This window comes from Rhinoraja longicauda, chromosome 40 (assembly GCF_053455715.1).
Source record: "Rhinoraja longicauda isolate Sanriku21f chromosome 40, sRhiLon1.1, whole genome shotgun sequence".
In the NCBI taxonomy this organism is placed as follows: Eukaryota; Metazoa; Chordata; class Chondrichthyes; order Rajiformes; family Arhynchobatidae; genus Rhinoraja; species Rhinoraja longicauda.
Window position 1 is genome coordinate 13,873,535 of NC_135992.1, and position 20,394 is coordinate 13,893,928.

The 20,394-nt window shown below is 51.0% G+C and overlaps 1 protein-coding gene across 1 annotated transcript; it reads left to right on the forward strand.

Moving 5' to 3' along the window:
- Positions 1 to 2,948: 2,948 nt before the first annotated feature.
- On the forward strand, positions 2,949 to 16,917 carry LOC144611551 (ras-related C3 botulinum toxin substrate 1-like). Its single transcript, XM_078430700.1, has 6 exons — positions 2,949 to 2,983; positions 6,065 to 6,136; positions 11,247 to 11,364; positions 12,075 to 12,137; positions 14,779 to 14,938; positions 16,787 to 16,917. Exons 1-6 carry the CDS (start codon positions 2,949 to 2,951, stop codon positions 16,915 to 16,917), a joined length of 579 nt encoding a protein of 192 aa, XP_078286826.1.
- The last annotated feature ends 3,477 nt before the right edge of the window (positions 16,918 to 20,394 follow it).

Sequence of the window (20,394 nt, forward strand, 5' to 3'; positions counted from 1 at the left end):
GAGCCATGTCACCCACACCCTGCCTGGATGCGGGGATATTAGTTTATGGATGATTTAACTACCAAATCAGGCAAGTGGCTGGAATGGCCGTTTGAATAAACTGGAGAGAAAGGCTCAGAGCGACTTTGACTTTTGTCAAGCTTTCACTGCTGGTTGAGTGAGTACCCGGCCTTGCCTCGGCCCAAAGGGACAAGTGTTCAAATCCCACCCAAGGTAGCCGAGGAAAAACTGTAAAAACCAATCAACGATCAATCATTCATAAATCATTGGAGCAGAATTAGTTTGTGTGTGATGGCGCCATTTTAATAAAAACTGGACCGAGTGGGCCCGTTAGGCCCAAACCTCTCCTGAATTGGTGCATCGCAATCCCCTCCCCTCCCCCCCCCATTCCCCCTCCCCCCATCCTACCCCCCTCACCCCACCCCCTCCCCTCGTCCCCTCCTCTCCCTCTCCCTCTCCCTCCCTCCCTCCCTCCCTCCCTCCCTCCCTCCCGCCCTCCCTCCCTCCCTCCCTCCTCCCTCCCTCCCTCCCTCCCTCCCTCCCTCCCTCCCTCCCTCCCTCCCCTCCCTCCCTCCCTCCCTCCCTCCCTCCCCCCCTTCCCCATCCCCTCCCCCATCCCCTCCCTCCTTCCCCTCCCTCCCTACCGCTCCCCCCCACTCCATCCCCCTCAAACCCCCCCCTTATCCTCCCTTCTCCCCCTCCCCCCTCCCTCCCTAGGAGATAGATTTAAACTTTAAAATGTGAATAACTTTCAAAATATAACACCGATTTCAATGAAACTTTTCCATTAGCACCAAAGGGACAAATGTGAGTAAGGTGGGCCGAGAATTGTCACGCTGTCGTGTACCGTTTGGGCTGTAGTTCAGGAACAAACAAACAAACAAACAAACAAGAGCTTTAGTATACAGATGGGCCTAGCTTTTAAGCTGCTACCACTCCCGCCGTCCCCCTCACAGTGTTTAAAAGTTCATGTTCATAGGTTTGAGGAGCAGAATTAGGCCATTCGGCCCATCAAGGCCACTCCGCCCTTCAATCATGGCTCATCTATCTCTCCCCCCTCCTAAACCCATTCTCCTGCCTCCTCCACATAGCCCCCGACACCCCGTACTAGTCAAGAATCTGTCAATCTCAGCCTGAAAAAATGCCCACTGACTTGGCCTCCACAGGGCAGAGGGTTCCACAGATTTACCGCCCTCTGGCTCAAGAAATTCCTTTCTAAAAATACGTCCTTTTATTCTGAGGCTGTGCCCTCTGGTCCTGGACAATAGACAGTAGGTGCAGGAGGAGGCCATTCGGCCCTTCGAGCCAGCACCGCCATTCAATGTGATCATGGCTGATCATTCTCAATCAGTACCCCGTTCCTGCCTTCTCCCCATACCCCCTGACTCCGCTATCCTTAAGAGCTCTATCCAGCTCTCTCTTGAATGCATTCAGAGAATTGGCCTCCACTGCCCTCTGAGGCAGAGAATTCCACAGATTCACAACTCTCTGACTGAAAAGGTTTTTCCTCATCTCCGTTCTAAATGGCCGACCCCTTATTCTTAAACTGTGGCCCCTGGTTCTGGACTCCCCCAACATTGGGAACATGTTTCCTGCCTCTAATGTGTCCAACCCCTTAATAATCTTATATGTTTCGATAAGATCCATTCTCATCCTTCTAAATTCCAGTGTATACAAGCCTAGTCGCTCCAGTTTTTCAACATATGACAGTCCCACCATTCCGGGAATTACCCTAGTAAACCTATGCTGCACGCCCACAATAGCAAGAACATCCTTCCTCAAATTTGGACTCTCCCACTGGTGGAAACATCCTCTCCACATCCACTCTATCCAGACCTTTCACTGTTTGGTACATTTCAATGAGCCCCCCCCACCTCCCCTCATCCTTCGTGCGCCTGGAGAAAACCCACGCGGGTCACGGGGAGAACGTGCAAACTCCGTACAGACAGCACCCGTGGTCAGGATCGAACCCGGGTCTCTGGCGCTGTGAGGCAGCAACTCTACCGTTGGGTTCCAGGTACTTGTAAAGTCTTTCCCCCCACACGTCTCCCTTAAACCTTCTAGTGGCGGCGAACGGGGATAGTACAGAAGGGGACCTGATGGTCAGCATGAATGTGACGGGCCGAAGGGCCTCTTTCTGCGCTGAAAGTCTCTCTGAATCACTGGATGGACTTAAGAGAGAGTTAGATAGAGCTCTAGGGGCTAGTGGAATCAAGGGATATGGGGAGAAGGCAGGCACGGGTTACTGATTTTTTAAATATTTTTTTTAGATTTAGAGATACAGCGCAGAAACAGGCCCTTCGGCCCACCGGGTCCGTGCCGCCCAGCGATCCCCGCACACTAACACTATCCTACACCCACTAGGGACAATTTTTGCATTTGCCCAGCCAATTAACCTACAAACCTGGACGTCTTTGGAGTGTGGGAGCAAACCGAAGATCTCGGAGAAAACCCACGCAGGTCACGGGGAGAACGTACAAACTCCGTACAGACGGCGCCCGTAGTCGGGATCGAACCTGAGTCTCCGGCGCTGCATTCGCTGTAAGGCAGCAACTCTACCACTGCGCCACCGTGCCGGCCTGATTGTGGATGATCAGCCATGATCACAATGAATGGCGGTGCTGGCTCGAAGGGCCGAGTGGCCTCCTCCTTGCACCTATTTTCCATGTTTCTCTGACTCATCTGTTTCCTGGTGTCCTCATTGTGTGGAGAGCCATTTGGTAGTTAAATCAGTGGTGTAGTCTGATTTACCTACGTAGGTGTTTGGCGGGCTGGAAGCACAGCAGGACAGTACTCCACTGAGACCAGGTCGGTGCAGGTGGAGACCGATATCCAGGAGATCTCCAAGCTCACGGGTGGGGCAGAGCAGAGACGGGCGGGGGGTTGGGAGTCGAGGGGAACTCGACTTAGGCATCCGACCGAGGGAGAACTGCAAGCGGAGGTTGAAGATGAAAAGGATCAAGTGTGTGGTGGTGGGCGATGGGTGAGTGAACCCCAGTCTACCTACTCCGCTCCTTCTACCCACAACTACACCAGTATTCCATCTTCACAACGCGATTCCCACCCCCCCCACCCCCTTCCTTCATCTCCTGAGGTGACTTCTGCTGCTGACCTGCGTGGGTTTTCTCCAGGTGCTCCGGTTTCCCCCAACCCTCCAAAGACCCGCGGGTTCGTAAGCTGTGCGGGAAAGAACTGCAGACGCCGGTTTAAATCGAAGGTAGACACAAAATGCTGGAGTAACTCGGCGAGGATGGGCAGCATCTCGGGAGGTGAAGGAGTGGGTCGATTGTTAGTGTGCTGGGATCGAATGTCGGCGCGGACTCAATGGGCCGAAGGGCCTGTTTCGGAGAGGAGGTCTTATCGAAACGTATAAGATTATTAAGCGGTTGGACACGTTAGAGGCAGGAAACATGTTCCCAATGTTGGGGGAGTCCAGAACAAGGGGCCACACAGTTTAAGAATAAGGGGTAGGCCATTTAGAACGGAGATGAGGAAAAACCTTTTCAGTCAAAGAGTTGTGAATCTGTGGAATTCTCTGCCTCAGAAGGCATTGGAGGCCAATTCTCTGAATGCATTCAAGAGAGAGCTAGATAGAGCTCTTAAGGATAGCGGAGTCAGGGGGTATGGGGAGAAGGCAGGAACGGGGTACTGATTGTGAATGATCAGCCATGATCACATTGAATGGCGGTGCTGGCTCGAAGGGCCGAATGGCCTCCTCCTGCACCTATTGTCTATTGTCTATTTCCACGCTCTATCTCAGAACGAAACTACACTAAACTAGTTTAGTCTGAAGAAGGGTCTCGACCCGAAACGTCACCCATTCCTTCTCTCCCGAGATGCTGCCTGACCCGCTGAGTTACCCCAGCATTTTGTGTCTCCCTCAGGTTTATAAGTTGGTTGCCTTCGGTAAACGATTGTAAATTGTCCCCAGTGTGTGTAGGACAGTGCTAGTGTGCGCGGGGATCGCAGGTCGGCGCGGACTCGGTGGGCCGAAGGGCCTGTTTCCGCGCTGTACCTCTAAGGTTTAACGTCTAAAGTCTATTGAACAGCCCTCACTAAGGGTGTAGCCCTGATCTCTCAGTTTACCTTGCTTCAGTTTTTGCATATTTTGTTTAAAAATCTGCGCTTTGCTGTTGCTATAACACTATAGCAGGAGGAGGCCATTCGGCCCTTCGAGCCAGCACCGCCATTCAATGTGATCATGGCTGATCATTCATAATCAGTTTAGTTTATTAATACACACATATATAAATATATATACACACACACACACACGGATATATAAATATATATACACACACACACACACACACACACACACACACACACACACACACACACACACACACACACACACACACACACACACACACACACACACACACACACACACACACACACACACATATATAAATATATATATACACATGCATGCTATGCACACACACATATGTATATACATATGTACATGCGTACATATATATGTGTATATATAACTGTCTGAAGAAGGGTCTCGATCCGAAACGTCATCAATTCCTTCTCTCCAGAGATGCTGCCTGACCCGCTGAGTTACTCCAGCACTTTGTGTCTGTCTTTGGAGGAATATAGGTGGAAGGGGTGAAATGGATCCACATTCCCTACCCCCACCCCTCCATTTCCTTCCCCCTATACCCTTCCCTCTGGGCGGTGGGCCTGTTTGTTTTTGTGCTGGATCTCCCTCCAAGTCTGCTTTGCAAGACACAGGGCGTACGCTATTTTGCTCTTTGTCCAAGCCTTCTATTTCAGAAACTAACTGAGCCGCAAACCCCATTGATCAGATAACCATGTTTTAGTATAAGAAAATAACTGCAGATGCTGGTACAAATCGAAGGTATTTATTCACAAAATGCTGGAGTAACTCAGCGGGTCAGGCAGCATCTCGGGAGAGAAGGAATGGGTGACGTTTCGGGTCGAGACCCTTCTTTAGTCTGCAGAACGGTCTCGACCCGAAACGTCACCCATTCCTTCTCTCCTGAGATGCTGCCTGACCTGCTGAGTTACTCCAGCATTTTGTGTCTTTCTTCGGTTTAAACCAGCGTCTGCAGTTCCTTCCTACATACGATAATACTGAACTTCATTTGTTTATTGTATTGTTTACACATTACATACATACATGTGTACATTATACATACATACAAACATCCAGGCAAACGTTCATACAAACAAACAAAATGCATACACATACATGCTTATATACACACCAACATATAAACATGCATACATACAAACAAACAAACATGCATACATGCCTACATACATATAAACATGCATACATACAAATAAACAAACATGCATACACACATACATGCATACATACATACCAACATATAAACATGCATACATACAAATAAACAAACATGCATACACACATACATGCATACATACATACCAACATATAAACATGCATACAAACAAACAAACAGACATGCATACGCGCATACATACACACAAACATATAAACATGCATACATACATACAAACAAACAAACATGCATACACACATACATGCATACAAACATATAAACATGCATACAAACAAACATACATACGCACGTACATACATACAAACATGCATACATACAAACAAACAAACAAACATGCATACACACAGACACGCATACATACATACAAACATATAAACATGCATACATACAAACATATACAGTATTCACACATACATGCATACACACATATAAAACAAACACACAAACAATAATGTGTGGGAAGGAACTGCAGGTGCTGATTTAAACCGAAGATAGACACAAAATGCTGGAGTAACTCAGCGGGACAGGGAGCATCTCTGGAGAGGCGGAACGGGTGACGTTTCGGGTCAAGACCCTCCTTCAGACTTGACCCGAAACGTCGCCCATTCCTGCTCTCCAGAGATGCTGCCTGTCCCGCTGAGTTACTCCTGCATTTTCTCGTCTATCTTCGGCACATTCAACAACAGTGCGGAAACAACGACGTGGGCCGCTTCCTCAGGCTGCTCCACTGTTGACACCTGCGTCTTTCTCTCCTCTCGTAGGGCTGTTGGAAAGACCTGTGTCCTTATCACATACACCACCCACACCTTCCCAGAGGAGTACATTCCCACCGTGTGAGTACATACCTCTTCGTCAGTTCCTTATCGTCGATTTGTGTCGGTTATGTTTAATTCAGATAACAGGGGGGAAGAAGCTGATCCTGAATTTGTGTCTTGTGTGTTTTAAACCTTTGTACCTTCTGCCCGATGAGAGAGAGGGGGGCGTGGGGCGAAGAGGGAACGACTAATCCAAACATTTCCAGGTCCAGTTCTGTTCCACACAATCCCGCTCCATGGATCCAGTGGGAATGAGGACATACGAGTCTCGACCCGAAACGTCACCCATTCCTTCTCCCCACAGATGCTGCCTGTCCCGCTGAGTTACTCCAGCTTCTTGTGTCTACCTTCGGATAACCTATAATTGACAGGAATAGATCGGGTAGACGCACAGAGTCTCTTGCCCCTAGAGTAGGGGAATCGAGGACCAGAGGACACGGGTTCAAGGTGAAGGGGAAAAGATTTAATAGGAATCTGAGGGGTAACTTTTTCACACGGAGGGTGGTGGGTGTGTGGAACGAGCTGCCAGAGGAGGTAGTTGAGGCTGGGACCATAACAACATTCAAAAAAAACATTTGGATGGATACATGGATCGTAAAGGTTTATAACGTGTGGAGTTTGCACGTTCTCCCTAAGACCGCATGGGTTTCCTCCGGGATGATCCGGTTTCCTCCTACATCCCAAAGACGTGCGGGTTTGTAGGTTAAATTGTCCCCTAGTCTGTAGGAAGGGCGACCACAGGTGGCGCAGCGGTAGAGTTGCTGCCTTACTTTGGCCCACCGAGTCCGCGCCGACCAGCGATCCCTGCACACTAACACTATCCTACACACACCAGGGACAATTCGCACTTACACCAAAGCCAATTGACCCACAAACCCGCGCGTCTTTGGGGAGTGGGAGGGAACCGAAGATCTCGGAGAAAACCCACGCAGTTCACGGGGAGAACGTACAAACTCCGTACAGACGGCGCTCGTGGTCAGGATCTAACCCGGGTCTCCGGCGCTGTGAGGCAGAATACAGAATACAGAACTTTATTGTCATTCGGTACCGAGATACCGAACGAAATTACATTTCCAGCAGTCACAGAACACAACAAAAAAGAAAAGAACACAAGACACCCGACCCCAACACAAACATCCATCACAGTGACTCCAAACACCCCCTCACTGTGATGGAGGCAACAAAACTTCCACTCTCTTCCCCCCACGCCCATGGACAGGCAGCTCGACCCCTACCGAGGTGACCGACCCGCACAGCCCCCGCAAGGGGATGGAAGGCCCCGCGGCCGAGCCGCACCGGGCACTGAAAAATCCCGCGGCCGAGCCGCACCGGGCACTGAAACGTCCCGCGGCCGAGCCGCGCCGGCGATGTTAAGTCCAGCGGCCGAGCCGCACCGGGCGATGTTAAGTCCAGCGGCCGAGCCGCACCGGGTGATGTTAACTCCAGCGGCCGAGCCGCACCGGGCACTGAAAAATCCCGCGGCCGAGCCGCACCGGGCACTGAAACGTCCCGCGGCCGAGCCGCGCCGGCGATGTTAAGTCCAGCGGCCGAGCCGCACCGGGCGATGTTAAGTCCAGCGGCCGAGCCGCACCGGGTGATGTTAACTCCAGCGGCCGAGCCGCACCGGGTGATGTTAAGTCCAGCGGCCGAGCCGCGCCGGCGATGTTAAGTCCAGCGGCCGAGCCGCGCCGGGCGATGGAAGGCCCCGCGGGCGATGGAAGGCCCCGCGGCCGAGCTGCGCCCCGGGGAAGAGACCTAAAAAAAGAAAGGTTTCCCCCACCCCCCCCACCCCCCACCCCCCAACCCCCGCCCCACCCCCCCCCCCCCCCCACACATACACAGCCAAAAACAGAAACAAAAACCATCCCAACACCGACACACAAACAAAAAAAAAAGGAAAAAAGACAAAGAGACTGCCAGCGAGCCGCAGCCGTTAGGTGCAGCCACACGTGACTACCGTTCTACCGCTCACAGCAACTCTACCGCTGTGCCACCGTGCCGCGAAGTTGGGCGGAATAAATTTGACTATTTTCTGGCCCTCCCTCCCCACACTGCCTCCATTCGTGACCGCATGCAAATCTCCCCCGCCACGCCCTGGTTTGCTCTACCACTTCCTCCTGCTCCCACTAAACTGCCTCGCGTTCCCATCGCAACGGCAGAACTGAATTAAACTAAATTAAACTGTGTGGACACAGCCCAGACCATCGCAAAAACCAACCTCCCTTCCCTCGACTCCATCTGCACCTCACGCTGCCTCGGCAAGGCCAGCAGCACCATCAAGGACCAGTCTCACCCCGGCCACTTCTCCCCTCTCCCATCGGGCAAGAGGTACAGAAGTGTGGAAACGCACAGCTCCAGATTCAGGGACAGTTTCTTCCCAGCTGTTATCAGGCAACTGAACCATCCTACCACAACCAGAGAGCCGTGCTGAACTACTACCCACCTCATTGGAGACCCTCGGACTATCCTTGATCGGACTTTGCTGGACTTCATCTTGTACAAAACATTATTCTCTTTATCTGTACACTGTGGATTGTAATCATGCATTGTCTTTCCGCTGACTGGTTAGCACCCAACAAAAGCTTTTCACTGTACCTCAGTACACGTGACAATGAACTAAACTCACACTCCAAGTTCCCACTCTTCTCTTCTATTCCCTTCCTGACATCCCCCCCCATTCGTTCTCCAGCCCACCAGTACCCTCCTCAGTTTAGAAGGATGAGTGGCGCTCATATTGAGAGGGATGAGATTCTAACACTGGAATTTAGAAGACTGAGGGGGGATCTTATTGAAACATATAAAATTCTTAAGGGGTTGGAGAGGCTAGATGCGGGAAGATTGTTCCCGATGTTGGGGGAGTCCAGAACCAGGGGTCACAGCTTAAGGATAAGGGGGGGAAGTCTTTTAGGACCGAGATGAGAACGTTTTTTTTTCACACAGAGAGTGGTGAGTCTGTGGAATTCTCTGCCACAGAAGGTAGTTGAGGCCAGTTCATTGGCTATATTTAAGAGGGAGTTAGATGTGACCCTTGTGGCTAAAGGGATCAGGGGGTATGGAGAGAAGGCAGGTACAGGTTACTGAGCTGGATGATCAGCCATGATCATATTGAATGGCGGTGCGTACAGGCTCGAAGGGCCGAATGGCCTCCTCCTGCACCTATTTTCTATGTTTCTAACACGGGGCTCGACAGGCTGATGGGGTGAGGCCACCATCGAAGGTAGACACAGTGCAGGAGTAACTCAGCGGGACAGGCAGGACATCTCTGGAGGGAAGGAATGGGTGACGTTTCGGGTCAAAGCCCTTCCTCAGACTGAATTTACCACCGGCCTTGGAGTGTGGGAGGAATCCGGAGCACCCGGAGAAAACCCACGCGGGTCACGGGGAGAACGTGCAAACTCCGTACAGACGGCGCCCGTAGTCAGGATCGAACCCGGGTCTCTAGCGCTGTGAGGCAGCAACTCTACCGCTGCACCACCCTTTCATATTGATGGCCTAATTGCAAAGTGTTTTAGGTTAAAGGTGCTATAGAAATGAACACTGTGGGCCGAAGGGCCTGTTCCTGTGCTATACTGTACTATATATAGATAGGCACAAAGTGCCGGAGTAACTCAGCGGGACGGGCAGCATCTCCGGAGAGAAGGAATGGGTGACGTTTCGGGTCGAGACCCTTCTTCAGACTGAAGGATAGAAGAGGCACTCCGACCTGAAACGTAACCTATTCCTTTTTCGCCAGCGGTAGAGTTGTTGCCTCACAGCGCCAGAGACCCAGGTTCGATCCTGACCACGGGTGCTGTCTGTACGGAGTTTGCACGTTCTCCCCGTGACCTGCGTAGGTTTTCTCCGAGATCTTCGGTTTCCTCCCTCACTCCAACGACGTGCGGGTTTGTAGGTTAATTGGCTGGGTGTAAATGTCAAATTGCCTCTAGTGTGTGTAGGATAGTGTTCGTGCGCGGGGATCGTTGGTCAGCACAGACTCGGTGGGCCGAAGGGCCTGTTTCTACACTACATCTCTAAACAGGCACATGGAGATGCAGGGAATGGAGGGGTATAGATCACAGGCAGGCAGAGGAGATTAGTTTAGCTTGACATCATGTTCATCATGGACACTGTGGGCCGAAGGGCCTGTTCCTGTGCTATACTGTACTATATATAGATAGGCACAAAGTGCTGGAGTAACTCAGCGGGACAGGCGGCATCTCTGGAGAGAAGGAATGGGTGACGTTTCGGATTCAGTCTGAAGAAGGGTCTCGACCCGAAACGTCGCCCATTCCTTCTCTCCAGAGATGCTGCCTGACCTGCTGAGTTACTCCGGCATTTTGTGCCTATCTTCGGTTTAAACCAGCGTCTGCAGTTCCTTCCTACACATTTCTGTCCCGCTGAGTTATTCCGGCAGCTTGTGGTGTCCTTGGGAGGGTTGCGTGACGTTGCGTGAGGTGGCGTGGGGTTGCGTGAAGTGGCGTGACGTTGCGTGGGGTTGCGTGAGGTGGCGTGAGGTGGCGTGACGTTGCGTGAGGTTGCGTGGGGTTGCGTGAAGCGTGGGGTCTCGTGGGGTCGCGTGGGGTCGCGCGAGGTCGCTTGAGGTTGCGTGACGTTGCGTGAGGTTGCGTGGGGTCTCGTGGGGTCGCGTGGGGTCACGTGGGGTCGCGTGAGGTGGCGTGAGGTGGCGTGACGTTGCGTGAGTTTGCATGAGTTTGCGTGAGGTTGCGTGGGGTTGCGTGGGGTTGCGTGAGGTGGCGTGAGGTGGCGTGAGGTTGCGTGAGTTTGCGTGAGTTTGCGTGAGTTTGCGTGAGGTGGCGTGAGGTTGCGTGAGGTTGCGTGACGTTGCGTGACGTTGCGTGAGGTGGCGTGACGCTGCGTGACGTTGCGTGAGGTGGCGTGAGGTGGCGTGAGGTGGCGTGACGCTGCGTGACGTTGCGTGAGTTTGCGTGAGGTGGCGTGAGGTTGCGTGAGGTTGCGTGACGTTGCGTGACGTTGCGTGAGGTGGCGTGACGCTGCGTGACGTTGCGTGAGGTGGCGTGAGGTGGCGTGAGGTGGCGTGACGCTGCGTGACGTTGCGTGACGTTGCGTGAGGTGGCGTGAGGTTGCACTGTGTGCGGGACTGACCTGTGACCCTGCCTTCCCTCCACAGTTTTGACAACTACTCCACCACTGTCACGGTCGACGGTGATGCGGTCACTCTCGGGCTGTGGGACACTGCGGGTCAGGAGGACTACGACAGGCTGCGGCCTCTCTCTTACCCACAGACCGTAAGAATGTCCACACCGACCCTCTCCCCAAGCCCCTCCCTCGTAGAGCGAGACAGTGCAGAAACAGGCCCTTCGGCCCAACTTGCCCACACACCGGCCAACATTGTCCCAGCTACACTACTCCCACCTGCCCGCGCTTTGCCCACTATCCATGTACCTATCCATGCACCACGTTATTTTCCTGCACCCTTTTAATGAGGATGTTGCCAGGACTCGAGGGGTCTGAGCTACAGGGAGAGGCTGGACAGGCTGGGTCTCTATTCCTTGGAGCGCAGGAGGATGAGGGGCGATCTTATAGAGATGTATAAGATCATGAAGGGAATAAATCGTGTAGACGCACAGAGTCGTTTACCCAGAGTAGGGGAATCAAGAACCAGGGGACATAGGTTTAAGGTGAGAGGGGGGGGGAAGACTTAAAAGGAACCTGAGGGGCAACCTTTTTACACAAAGGGTGGTGGGTGTATGGAACGAGCTGCCGGAGGAGGTAGTTGAGGCAGGGACTATCGCAATGTTTGAAAGATATTTGGACAGGTACATGGATAGGACAGGTTTGGAGGGATATGGGCCAAACGCAGGCAGGTGGGACTAGTGTAGCTGGGACATGTTGGCCGGTGTGGGCACGTTGGGCTGAAGGGCCTGTTTCCACGCTGTATCACTCTAGGGTCCTCGCTGGGTGACTGCAGTCTTCATTGTCGTTTCTTCTTTCCCAGGATGTGTTTGTCGTTTGTTTCTCCCTGGTCAACCATGCCTCTTTTCTCAATGTCCAACCAAAGGTATGTGCTGAGTGAGATCCTACGGATTTAAAACTGAGGTGAGAAGAAACGTCTTCACCCAGAGAGCTGTGAATGTGTGGAATTCTCTGCCACAGAGGGCAGTGGAGGCCGATTCACTGGATGAATTTAAAAGAGTGTTAGACAAGGGCTAGCGGAATCGAGGGATATGGGGAGAAGGCAGGCACGGGTTACTGATTGTGGATGATCAGCCATGATCACAATGAATGGCGGTGCTGGCTCGAAGAGCCAAATGGCCTCCTCCTGCACCTATTTTCTATGTTTCTGTGTTACTCAAAGTTCAATTGATCAGCTTTGACCCACTGCTCTTTCGTGAAGCGATCGATACGCATATCTAGGTTAGTCTAGTTTAGAGATAAGGCACGAAAAAAGACCCTTCCACCCACCGAGTCCGTGCCGACCAGCGATCACCCCGCACGCTAACGTCACCCTACGAGGGACAAATGTGCATTTGTACCAAGCCAATTAACCTACAAACCTGCGCGCCTTTGGAGTGCGGGAGGAAACCGGAGATCTTGGAGAAAACCCACGCAGGTCACGGGGAGAACGTGCAAACTCCGTACAGACAGCACCCGTAGTCGGGATCGAACCCGGGTCTCCGGCGCTGTGAGGCAGCAACTCTACCGCTGCGCCACCGTGTCAAATATAAACATATATCGCCACACACAGCTCAACGTTGTTTTTCCCAGCTATACACTGAAAGTTGAGGGCTCGTTAATGTAATAACTGAACCCAAAATCTGTCTAAATTAATGTTCTAATTCATTCCCACTTCACCTCCCAATGAAGAACGAGTTGTGAATATACAAGTCTGGGCGAAGGTATTTATTTCACAAAATGCTGGAGTTACTCAGCGGGTCAGGCAGCATCTCAGGAGAGAAGGAATGGGTGACGTTTCGGGTCGAGACCCTTCTTCAGACAAGTCCGGGCGGCTCGGTGGCGCGGCGGTAGAGTTGCTGCCTCACAGCGCCAGAGACCCGGGTTCCATCCCGACCGCGGGCGCTGTCTGTGTGGAGTTTGCACGTTCTCCCCGTGACCGCGTGGGTTTCCTCCGGGTGCTCCGGTTTCCTCCCACATCCCAAAGTTTTCATTTAGTTTCATTTAAATTCGTTTAGTTCAGTTTTAGTTTATTGTCACCTGTACCGAGGTACAGTGAAAAGCTTGTGTTGCACGCTGACCCGTCAGCGGAAAGACAACACACGATTACAATCGAGCCGTCCGCAGTGTACAGATGATACGTGATAAAGGGAAGTGCAAACTAAAGTCCACTAAAGACTGATCAAAGATAGTCCGAGGGTCTCCAATGAGGTGGACTGCTCTCACCATCGATATCTCTCATTTCCCCTGCCGCTGGCTCTCAGTCTGAAGAAGGGTCTCGACACGAAACGTCACCCATTCCTTCCCTCCAGAGATGCTGCCTGACCCGCTGAGTTACTCCAGCACCGAAATGTTGGAGTAGCTTTCCATCTCTGGAGAGAAGGGATGGGCGAAGTTTCAGGTCGAGACCTCTCTTTAGACTTCAGAATGGGTCCAGACCCGAAACATCGCCGATTGTTTTTCTCCAGAGGTTCTCCAGCTTTTTGTGTCCATCTTCGGGTTCAACCTGCATCTGCACTTCCTTCCTCTCTTGTTGTAGGATGTAGGATGGTTCAGTTGCCTGATAACAGCGGGTAAGAAACTGTCTCCTGAACCTGGAGGAAGCCCGTTCCTCTAGGATCTGGGGAACATGCTCATGATTTATTATGATACTAGGCCAAGTGGACCTGTTGGGCCCCAACCTCTCCTGCATTGGTACAGCACCCTCTCCTCCCCCGCTCCTCCCCTCTCCCCCCTCCTCTCCACCCTCCCCACTCCCTCCCCCCTTCCTCCACCTCCCTCCTCCTCCCCCTCCCTGCTCCCCCTCCCTTCCCCCTCCCCTCTCCATCCCCCTCAACCCCCCCTCACCCTCCCTCCTCCCTCCCTCCACCCCCTCCCTCACCCCCTCCCTCCCTAGGAGATAGATTTAGACAATAGACAATAGACAATAGGTGCAGGAGGAGGCCATTCAGCCCTTCGAGCCAGCACCGCCATTCAATGCGATCATGGCTGATCACTCTCAATCAGTACCCCATTCCTGCCTTCTCCCCATACCCCCTCACTCCGCTATCCTTAAGAGCTCTATCCAGCTCTCTCTTGAAAGCATCCAACGAACTGGCCTCCACTGCCTTCTGAGGCAGAGAATTCCACACCTTCACCACTCTCTGACTGAAAAAGTTCTTCCTCATCTCCGTTCTAAATGGCCTACCCCTTATTCTTAAACTGTGGCCCCTTGTTCTGGACTTTAAAATGTGAATAACTTTAAAAATATAACAACGATTTCAATGAAACTTCTTCCATTGGCACCGAAGGGTCGACGGTGAGTAAGGTGGGCCAGAATTGTCGCGCTATCGTGTACCGCCTTGGCTGTAGTTCAGGAACAAACAAACAAACAAACGAACAAACGAGAGTTTATGTCCATAAATGTTATGAATTTACGAATATATGACAATTGGGTTGGGAGGGATAGATAGAATGGCGGAAGGGACTGGATGGGCCGAATGGCCTGACTGTGCTCCTGTGAACCTGTGAACTTCTCCTCGCCACAGTGGTCCACCGAGGTGAAGCACCATTGCCCCAACACTCCCATCATCCTGGTGGGCACCAAGGTGGACCTGAGGGAAGACAAGGAGACCATCGAGAAGCTGAAGGAACGGAACATGGCTCCCATCAGCCGCGAGGAGGGCAAGCAGAAAGCCAAGGAGATCGGTACGACCCACCCTTCGGCCCACACCGGCCAACGATCACCCCCACACCACCACCACCATAGGGTGATACAGCGCGGAAACAGGCCCTTCGGCCCAACTCGCCCACACCAGCCAACAATGTCCCAGCTACCCTAGTCCCACATGCCTGCGTTTGGTCCATAACCCCTCTAAACCTGTCCTATCCATGTACCTGTCCAGCCGTTTCTTAAACAACGGGATAGTCCCAGCCTCAACGATCCTACTCACTAGGGAACCGGGTTCGCTCCTGACCATAGGAGCAGAATTAGGCCATTCGGCCCATCAAGTCTACTCCGCCATTCAATCACGGCTGATCTATCTCTCCCTCCTAACCCCATTCTCCTGCCTTCTCCCCATCACCCCTGACACCCGCACTAATCAAGAATCTATCTATTCACAAAATGCTGGAGTAACTCAGCAGGTCAGGCAGGTTATGCTGCCTGACCCGCTGAGTTACTCCAGCATTTTGTGGATAAGTACCTTCGATTTGTACCAGCATCTGCAGTTATTTTCTTATAAGAATCTATTTATCTCTGCCTTAAAAATATCCACTGACTTGGCCTCCACAGCCTTCTGCGGCAATGAATTCCACAGATTCACCGCCCTCTGACTGAAGAAACTCCTCCTCGTCTCCTTCCTAAAAGAACGTCCTTTAATTCTGAGGCTGTGCCCTCTGGTCCTGGACTCTCCCACCAGTGGAAACATCCTCTCCACATCCACTCTATCCGGGCCTTTCACTGTTCGGTACGTTTCAATGAGGGCCCCTGCTCGTTCTTCTAAACTCCAGCGAGTGCAGGCCCAGTGCTGACAAACGCTCATCGTGTTGCGCAAACTGGTTTCCGCAGTTCCTTCCTCTTCAAGACTCATGCCGCCAGGTTCCTTGTCAAATCTTTATATTAAATTTCAAAAAATGATAAGCATTACAGTGACATTGATACATAGGGATCAGGATTACATTTAACAACAAATGTAGCCTTAATATAAATCCAGTTTCAAAATACATATAGGGTATAGACCTCCCAGTCTCTATGTAATTATAGATAAAAGGTTAAAAGAGAACTTATATATATATTATTTTTTTTTAAAGATAAAAAGAAAAAGAAAAAATTGAAAAATTTACCCCCTAAACTAAAATAAGCAAACAAATTCGCTGGAATTTAGAAGATTGAGGGGGGATCTTATAGAAACTTACAAGATTCTTAAGGGGTTGGACAGGCTAGATGCAGGAAGATTGTTCCCGATGTTGGGGAAGTCCAGAACAAGGGGTCACAGTTTAAGGATAAGGGGGAAGTCTTTTAGGACCGAGATGAGAAAGTTTTTTTTCACACAGAGAGTGGTGAATCTGTGGAATTCTCTGCCACAGAGGGTAGTTGAGGCCAGTTCATTGGCTATATTTAAGAGGGAGTTAGATGTGGCCCTTGTGGCTAAAGGGATCAGGGGGTATGGAGAGAAGGCAGGTACGGGATACTGAGTTGGATGATCAGCCATGATCATATTGAATGGCGGTGCGTGCAGGCTCGAAGGGCCGAATGGCCTACTCCTGCACCTATTTTCTATGTTTCTATGTAAACAAAAAAAAACAGAATCTGGGCTGCAAAAAAAAAAAAAATGTCAGCCGTATAGACCCATGTTTGTTGTTAAATCTGTTCCACCAAATAAAGGTAAAAAATTATTATAACGGCTGGAGAGGGAACAACTTATATTGTGTGAAAATATTGAATAAAGCTTTCCCAAGTCCTATCGAATTCAATCGAGGTTTCAACAATATCACTCCTAATTTTTTCTAAGTTTAAACATGATATACCAGGTTCCTTGTTTTGAACCCCTGCAGGTGCTGTCAAGTACATTGAAAGTTCTGCTCGCAAAGACATCGGGCTGAAGACCATCTTTGAAGAAGCGATCCGAGCTGTCGTCCAGCAGCAGAAAGCTAAGAAAGGCCGGAAACCCTGCCTCATTCTGTAGAAAGATTCCCAGGATGCCACTGGTGGGTCCTGATAATGAAAATGAGATGGATCAAGACCAAATGGCCATCAATATCGAATTGAGTTGAAGATGAATTGAATAAATTTTATTAGCCAAGCATACAAGGAGTTTGCCTTAGTGCTTTGCTAGATGAGTGAAAAATGTTCCCAATGTTGGGGGAGTCCAGAACCAGGGGCCACACACAGTCTAAGAATAAAGGGGAGGCCATTATAGACAATAGACAATAGACAATAGGTGCAGGAGGAGGCCATTCGGCCTTTCGAGCCAGCACCGCCATTCAATGTGATCATGGCTGATCATTCTCAATCAGTACCCCGTTCCTGCCTTCTCCCCATACCCCCCGCGCTGTCCTTAAGAGCTCTATCCAGCTCTCTCTTGAATGCATCCAGAGAATTGGCCTCCACTGCCTTCTGAGGCAGAGAATTCCACAGATTCACAACTCTCACCTGAGGTGAGAAAAAACCTTTTGCACCCAGAGAGTTGCGGATTTGTGGAATTCTCTGCCACAGAGGGCAGTGGAGGCCGATTCACTGGATGAATTTAAAAGAGAGTTAGATAGAGCTCTAGGGGCTAGCTGAATCAAGGGATATGGGGAGAAGGCAGGCACGGGTTACTGATTGTGGACGATCAGCCATGATCACAATGAATGGCGGTGCTGGCTCGAAGGGCCAAATGGCCTCCTCCTGCACCTATTTTCTATGTTTCGATGTTTCCAACAACATGACACACAGTAAACAATTAAGAACAAAATATTATCACTTGAACATGTGAAGGATTAAATAAAATAAGGAGGCCACAGACTTTGGCTGTTGAGTAGAGATCTCGTGGAATTCCACTGGGGAAGATCATGCATCCAGATACCTGCTTACCTTAGTCACGTTCCCAAGCCTTTATCCAATTTCGCTTTAGAGTTTATTAACAAATCTAAAGATAGGCACAAAACGCTAGAGTAGCTCAGCGGGTCAGGCAGCATCTCTGGAGAGAAGGAACGGGTGACGTTTCAGGTCGAGAGTCCTTCTATTTGTGCGAAGAAGGGTCTCGTCCCAAAACATCACCTTTTTCCAGCTTTTATTCCATCTTTCTGTGTCGAACTTCGGTTTCAGTTCAGTTCTATCTGTGTTTTGTGGCTATCCTGCTGTTTCATGCCAGCCGACTTGTTCAAACTGCAGTCAACACAATTTCTCATTCCGTACACGTTTCCTTTGAGTTAGAGTTAAAACATTCTCTTGCTGTTATTTTTACGTCTCAACGTTGATTGTTGGGACTTGCCATTTTGTGTAATCAGGTTATATTCCTGAACTTTCATTATATCCATATTTGTTTGCAAATAATACGTGGGTCAGCAGTGAAATAAAGTTTTTAAAATACTAGACAGATCTCAAGAGCATTTTGGAACATGAAAATAGGAGCTGTGCCTTCTGCCCACAATGCCTGTGTCGAGGCTGATGCCAACGTAAACTCATCTGTTCCTGCTCGTGATCCATATCCCTCCATTCTCTGCACACACAGGTTGGGTTTAGTTTGGAGACACAGCGTGGAAACAGGCCCTTCGGCCCACCATGCCGACCATCGATCACTCGTCCACACTAGTCCTATGTCACCCCTCGTTCTCATCCACTCCCGACACTACTAGGGCCAATTTACACAGGTTCCATTAGCCTACAAACCCGCACGTCTTTGGGATGTGGGAGGAAGCCGGAGCACCCGGTTATTTTTGCGGTACAGGTTGGGGACGGGTGTGTGTGTGTAACACTGGGGTACAGTACTGGTGAGGACGGGTGTGTCTGTGTAACACTGGGGTACAGTACTGGTGGGGACGGGTGTGTGTGTATAACACTGGGGTACAGTACTGGTGAGGATGGGTGTGTGTGTATAACACTGGGGTACAGTACTGGTGGGGCGGATCTGTGTGTATAACACTGGGGTACAGTACTGGTGGGGCGGATCTGTGTGTATAACACTGGGGTACAGTACTGGTGAGGATGGGTGTGTGTGTATAACACTGGGGTACAGTACTGGAGAGGACTGGTCTGTGTAACACTGGGGTACAGTATCAGTGGGGACGGGTGTGTGTGTGTATAACACCGGAGTACAGTACCGGTGGGGCGGGTGTGTCTGTGTAACACTGGGGTACAGTTCCGGTGGGGCGGGTGTGTGTGTGTAACACTGGGGTACAGTTCCGGTGGGGACGGGTGTGTGTGTATAACACTGGGGTACAGTACTGGTGAGGGCGGGTGTGTGTGTATAATACTGGGGTACAGTACTGGAGAGGACTGGTCTGTGTAACACTGTGGTACAGTACTGGTGGGGCGGGTCTGTGTGTATAACACTGGGGTACAGTGGTACAATTGGGCAGAGTTGATGGAAATATGGGGAGGATGAAATGGGATTAATGTCGGGTCAGTGTAAGTGGGGCTTGATGGTCAGTGTGGGCTCAATGGGCCGAAGAGCCTGTTCACCTGCTGAATTACACCAGGGCTCTCTGAAAGGCATCTCCTTTCTCCAGTCCCAGTGTGAACCAGCAGGGGTCAGTGTTTGTCAGTGGCCAGAGGCACCAGTTGTGCTACCCTGTGAAATACAACGTATGTCGAGGTCAACTAAGATGGACACAAGATGTTGGAGTCACTCAGCGGGTCAGGCAGCATCTCCGGAGAGAAGGGAATGGGTGACGTTTCGGGTCGAGACCCTTCCTCAGTCTGCTGTGTGGGAAACAGGCCAGCATGGCCAACATGTCCCATCCACACCAGGAACATGTCTCACTAGGAACCAGTGTCTTTCTGTAAAGTTGTCCATATTTGGGCAAGAATAGACTTAGATGAGAGGAGGCAGTTTTTGTGCAATTAGAATAAAGCGTGCAGGCGTTTGGAGGGAACAAAGGCGCTTTTCATCAGTATTGCTGAACGCATATTTCCCTCACGCGCTCATTTTTCTATGCAAGACCCGAGATGAAAGCCAACTGTGTTACCAAGTCCTTCCGGCCTGAAATTCCTTGCGATGGTTTCTGCTCCTTTTGCGTTAAAGAAAGAGATCGAGGGAAGACCAGGAATAGCTCAAAGAGTCAGCTGTCTCATTCGGTTTAGTTTAGCTTAGTTTTAGAGATACAGCGCGGATACAGGCCCTTCGGCCCACCGGGTCCGCGCCGACCAGCGATCCCCGCGCACTAACACTATCCTACGCCCACTAGGGACAATGTTTACACGTACACCAAGCCAATTAACCTACAAACCCGCACATCTTTGGAGTGTGGGCGGAAACCGGAGATCTCGGGGTAAACAAACACGCAGGTCACGGGGAGAACGTGCAAACTCCGTACAGACGGCGCCCGCGGTCGGGATGGAACCCGGGTCTCCGGCGCTGCCTTCGCTGTAAGGCGGCAGCTCTACCGCCGCGCCACCGTGACCGCCCCCGTTCCAGACTTTCTCCACACAGAAAGTCCGCTCACGTTTCAGAACGCAT

What these genes read in the sequence shown, in the direction of transcription:
- LOC144611551 (XM_078430700.1), top strand. Translation starts at nt 2,949, where the DNA reads ATGAAAAGGATCAAGTGTGTGGTGGTGGGCGATGG. An exon ending in GAGGAGTACATTCCCACCGT is followed by an intron (nt 6,137 to 11,246) that starts GTGAGTACATAC and finishes TTCCCTCCACAG; the next exon opens with TTTTGACAACTACTCCACCA. An exon ending in TTCTCAATGTCCAACCAAAG is followed by an intron (nt 12,138 to 14,778) that starts GTATGTGCTGAG and finishes TCCTCGCCACAG; the next exon opens with TGGTCCACCGAGGTGAAGCA.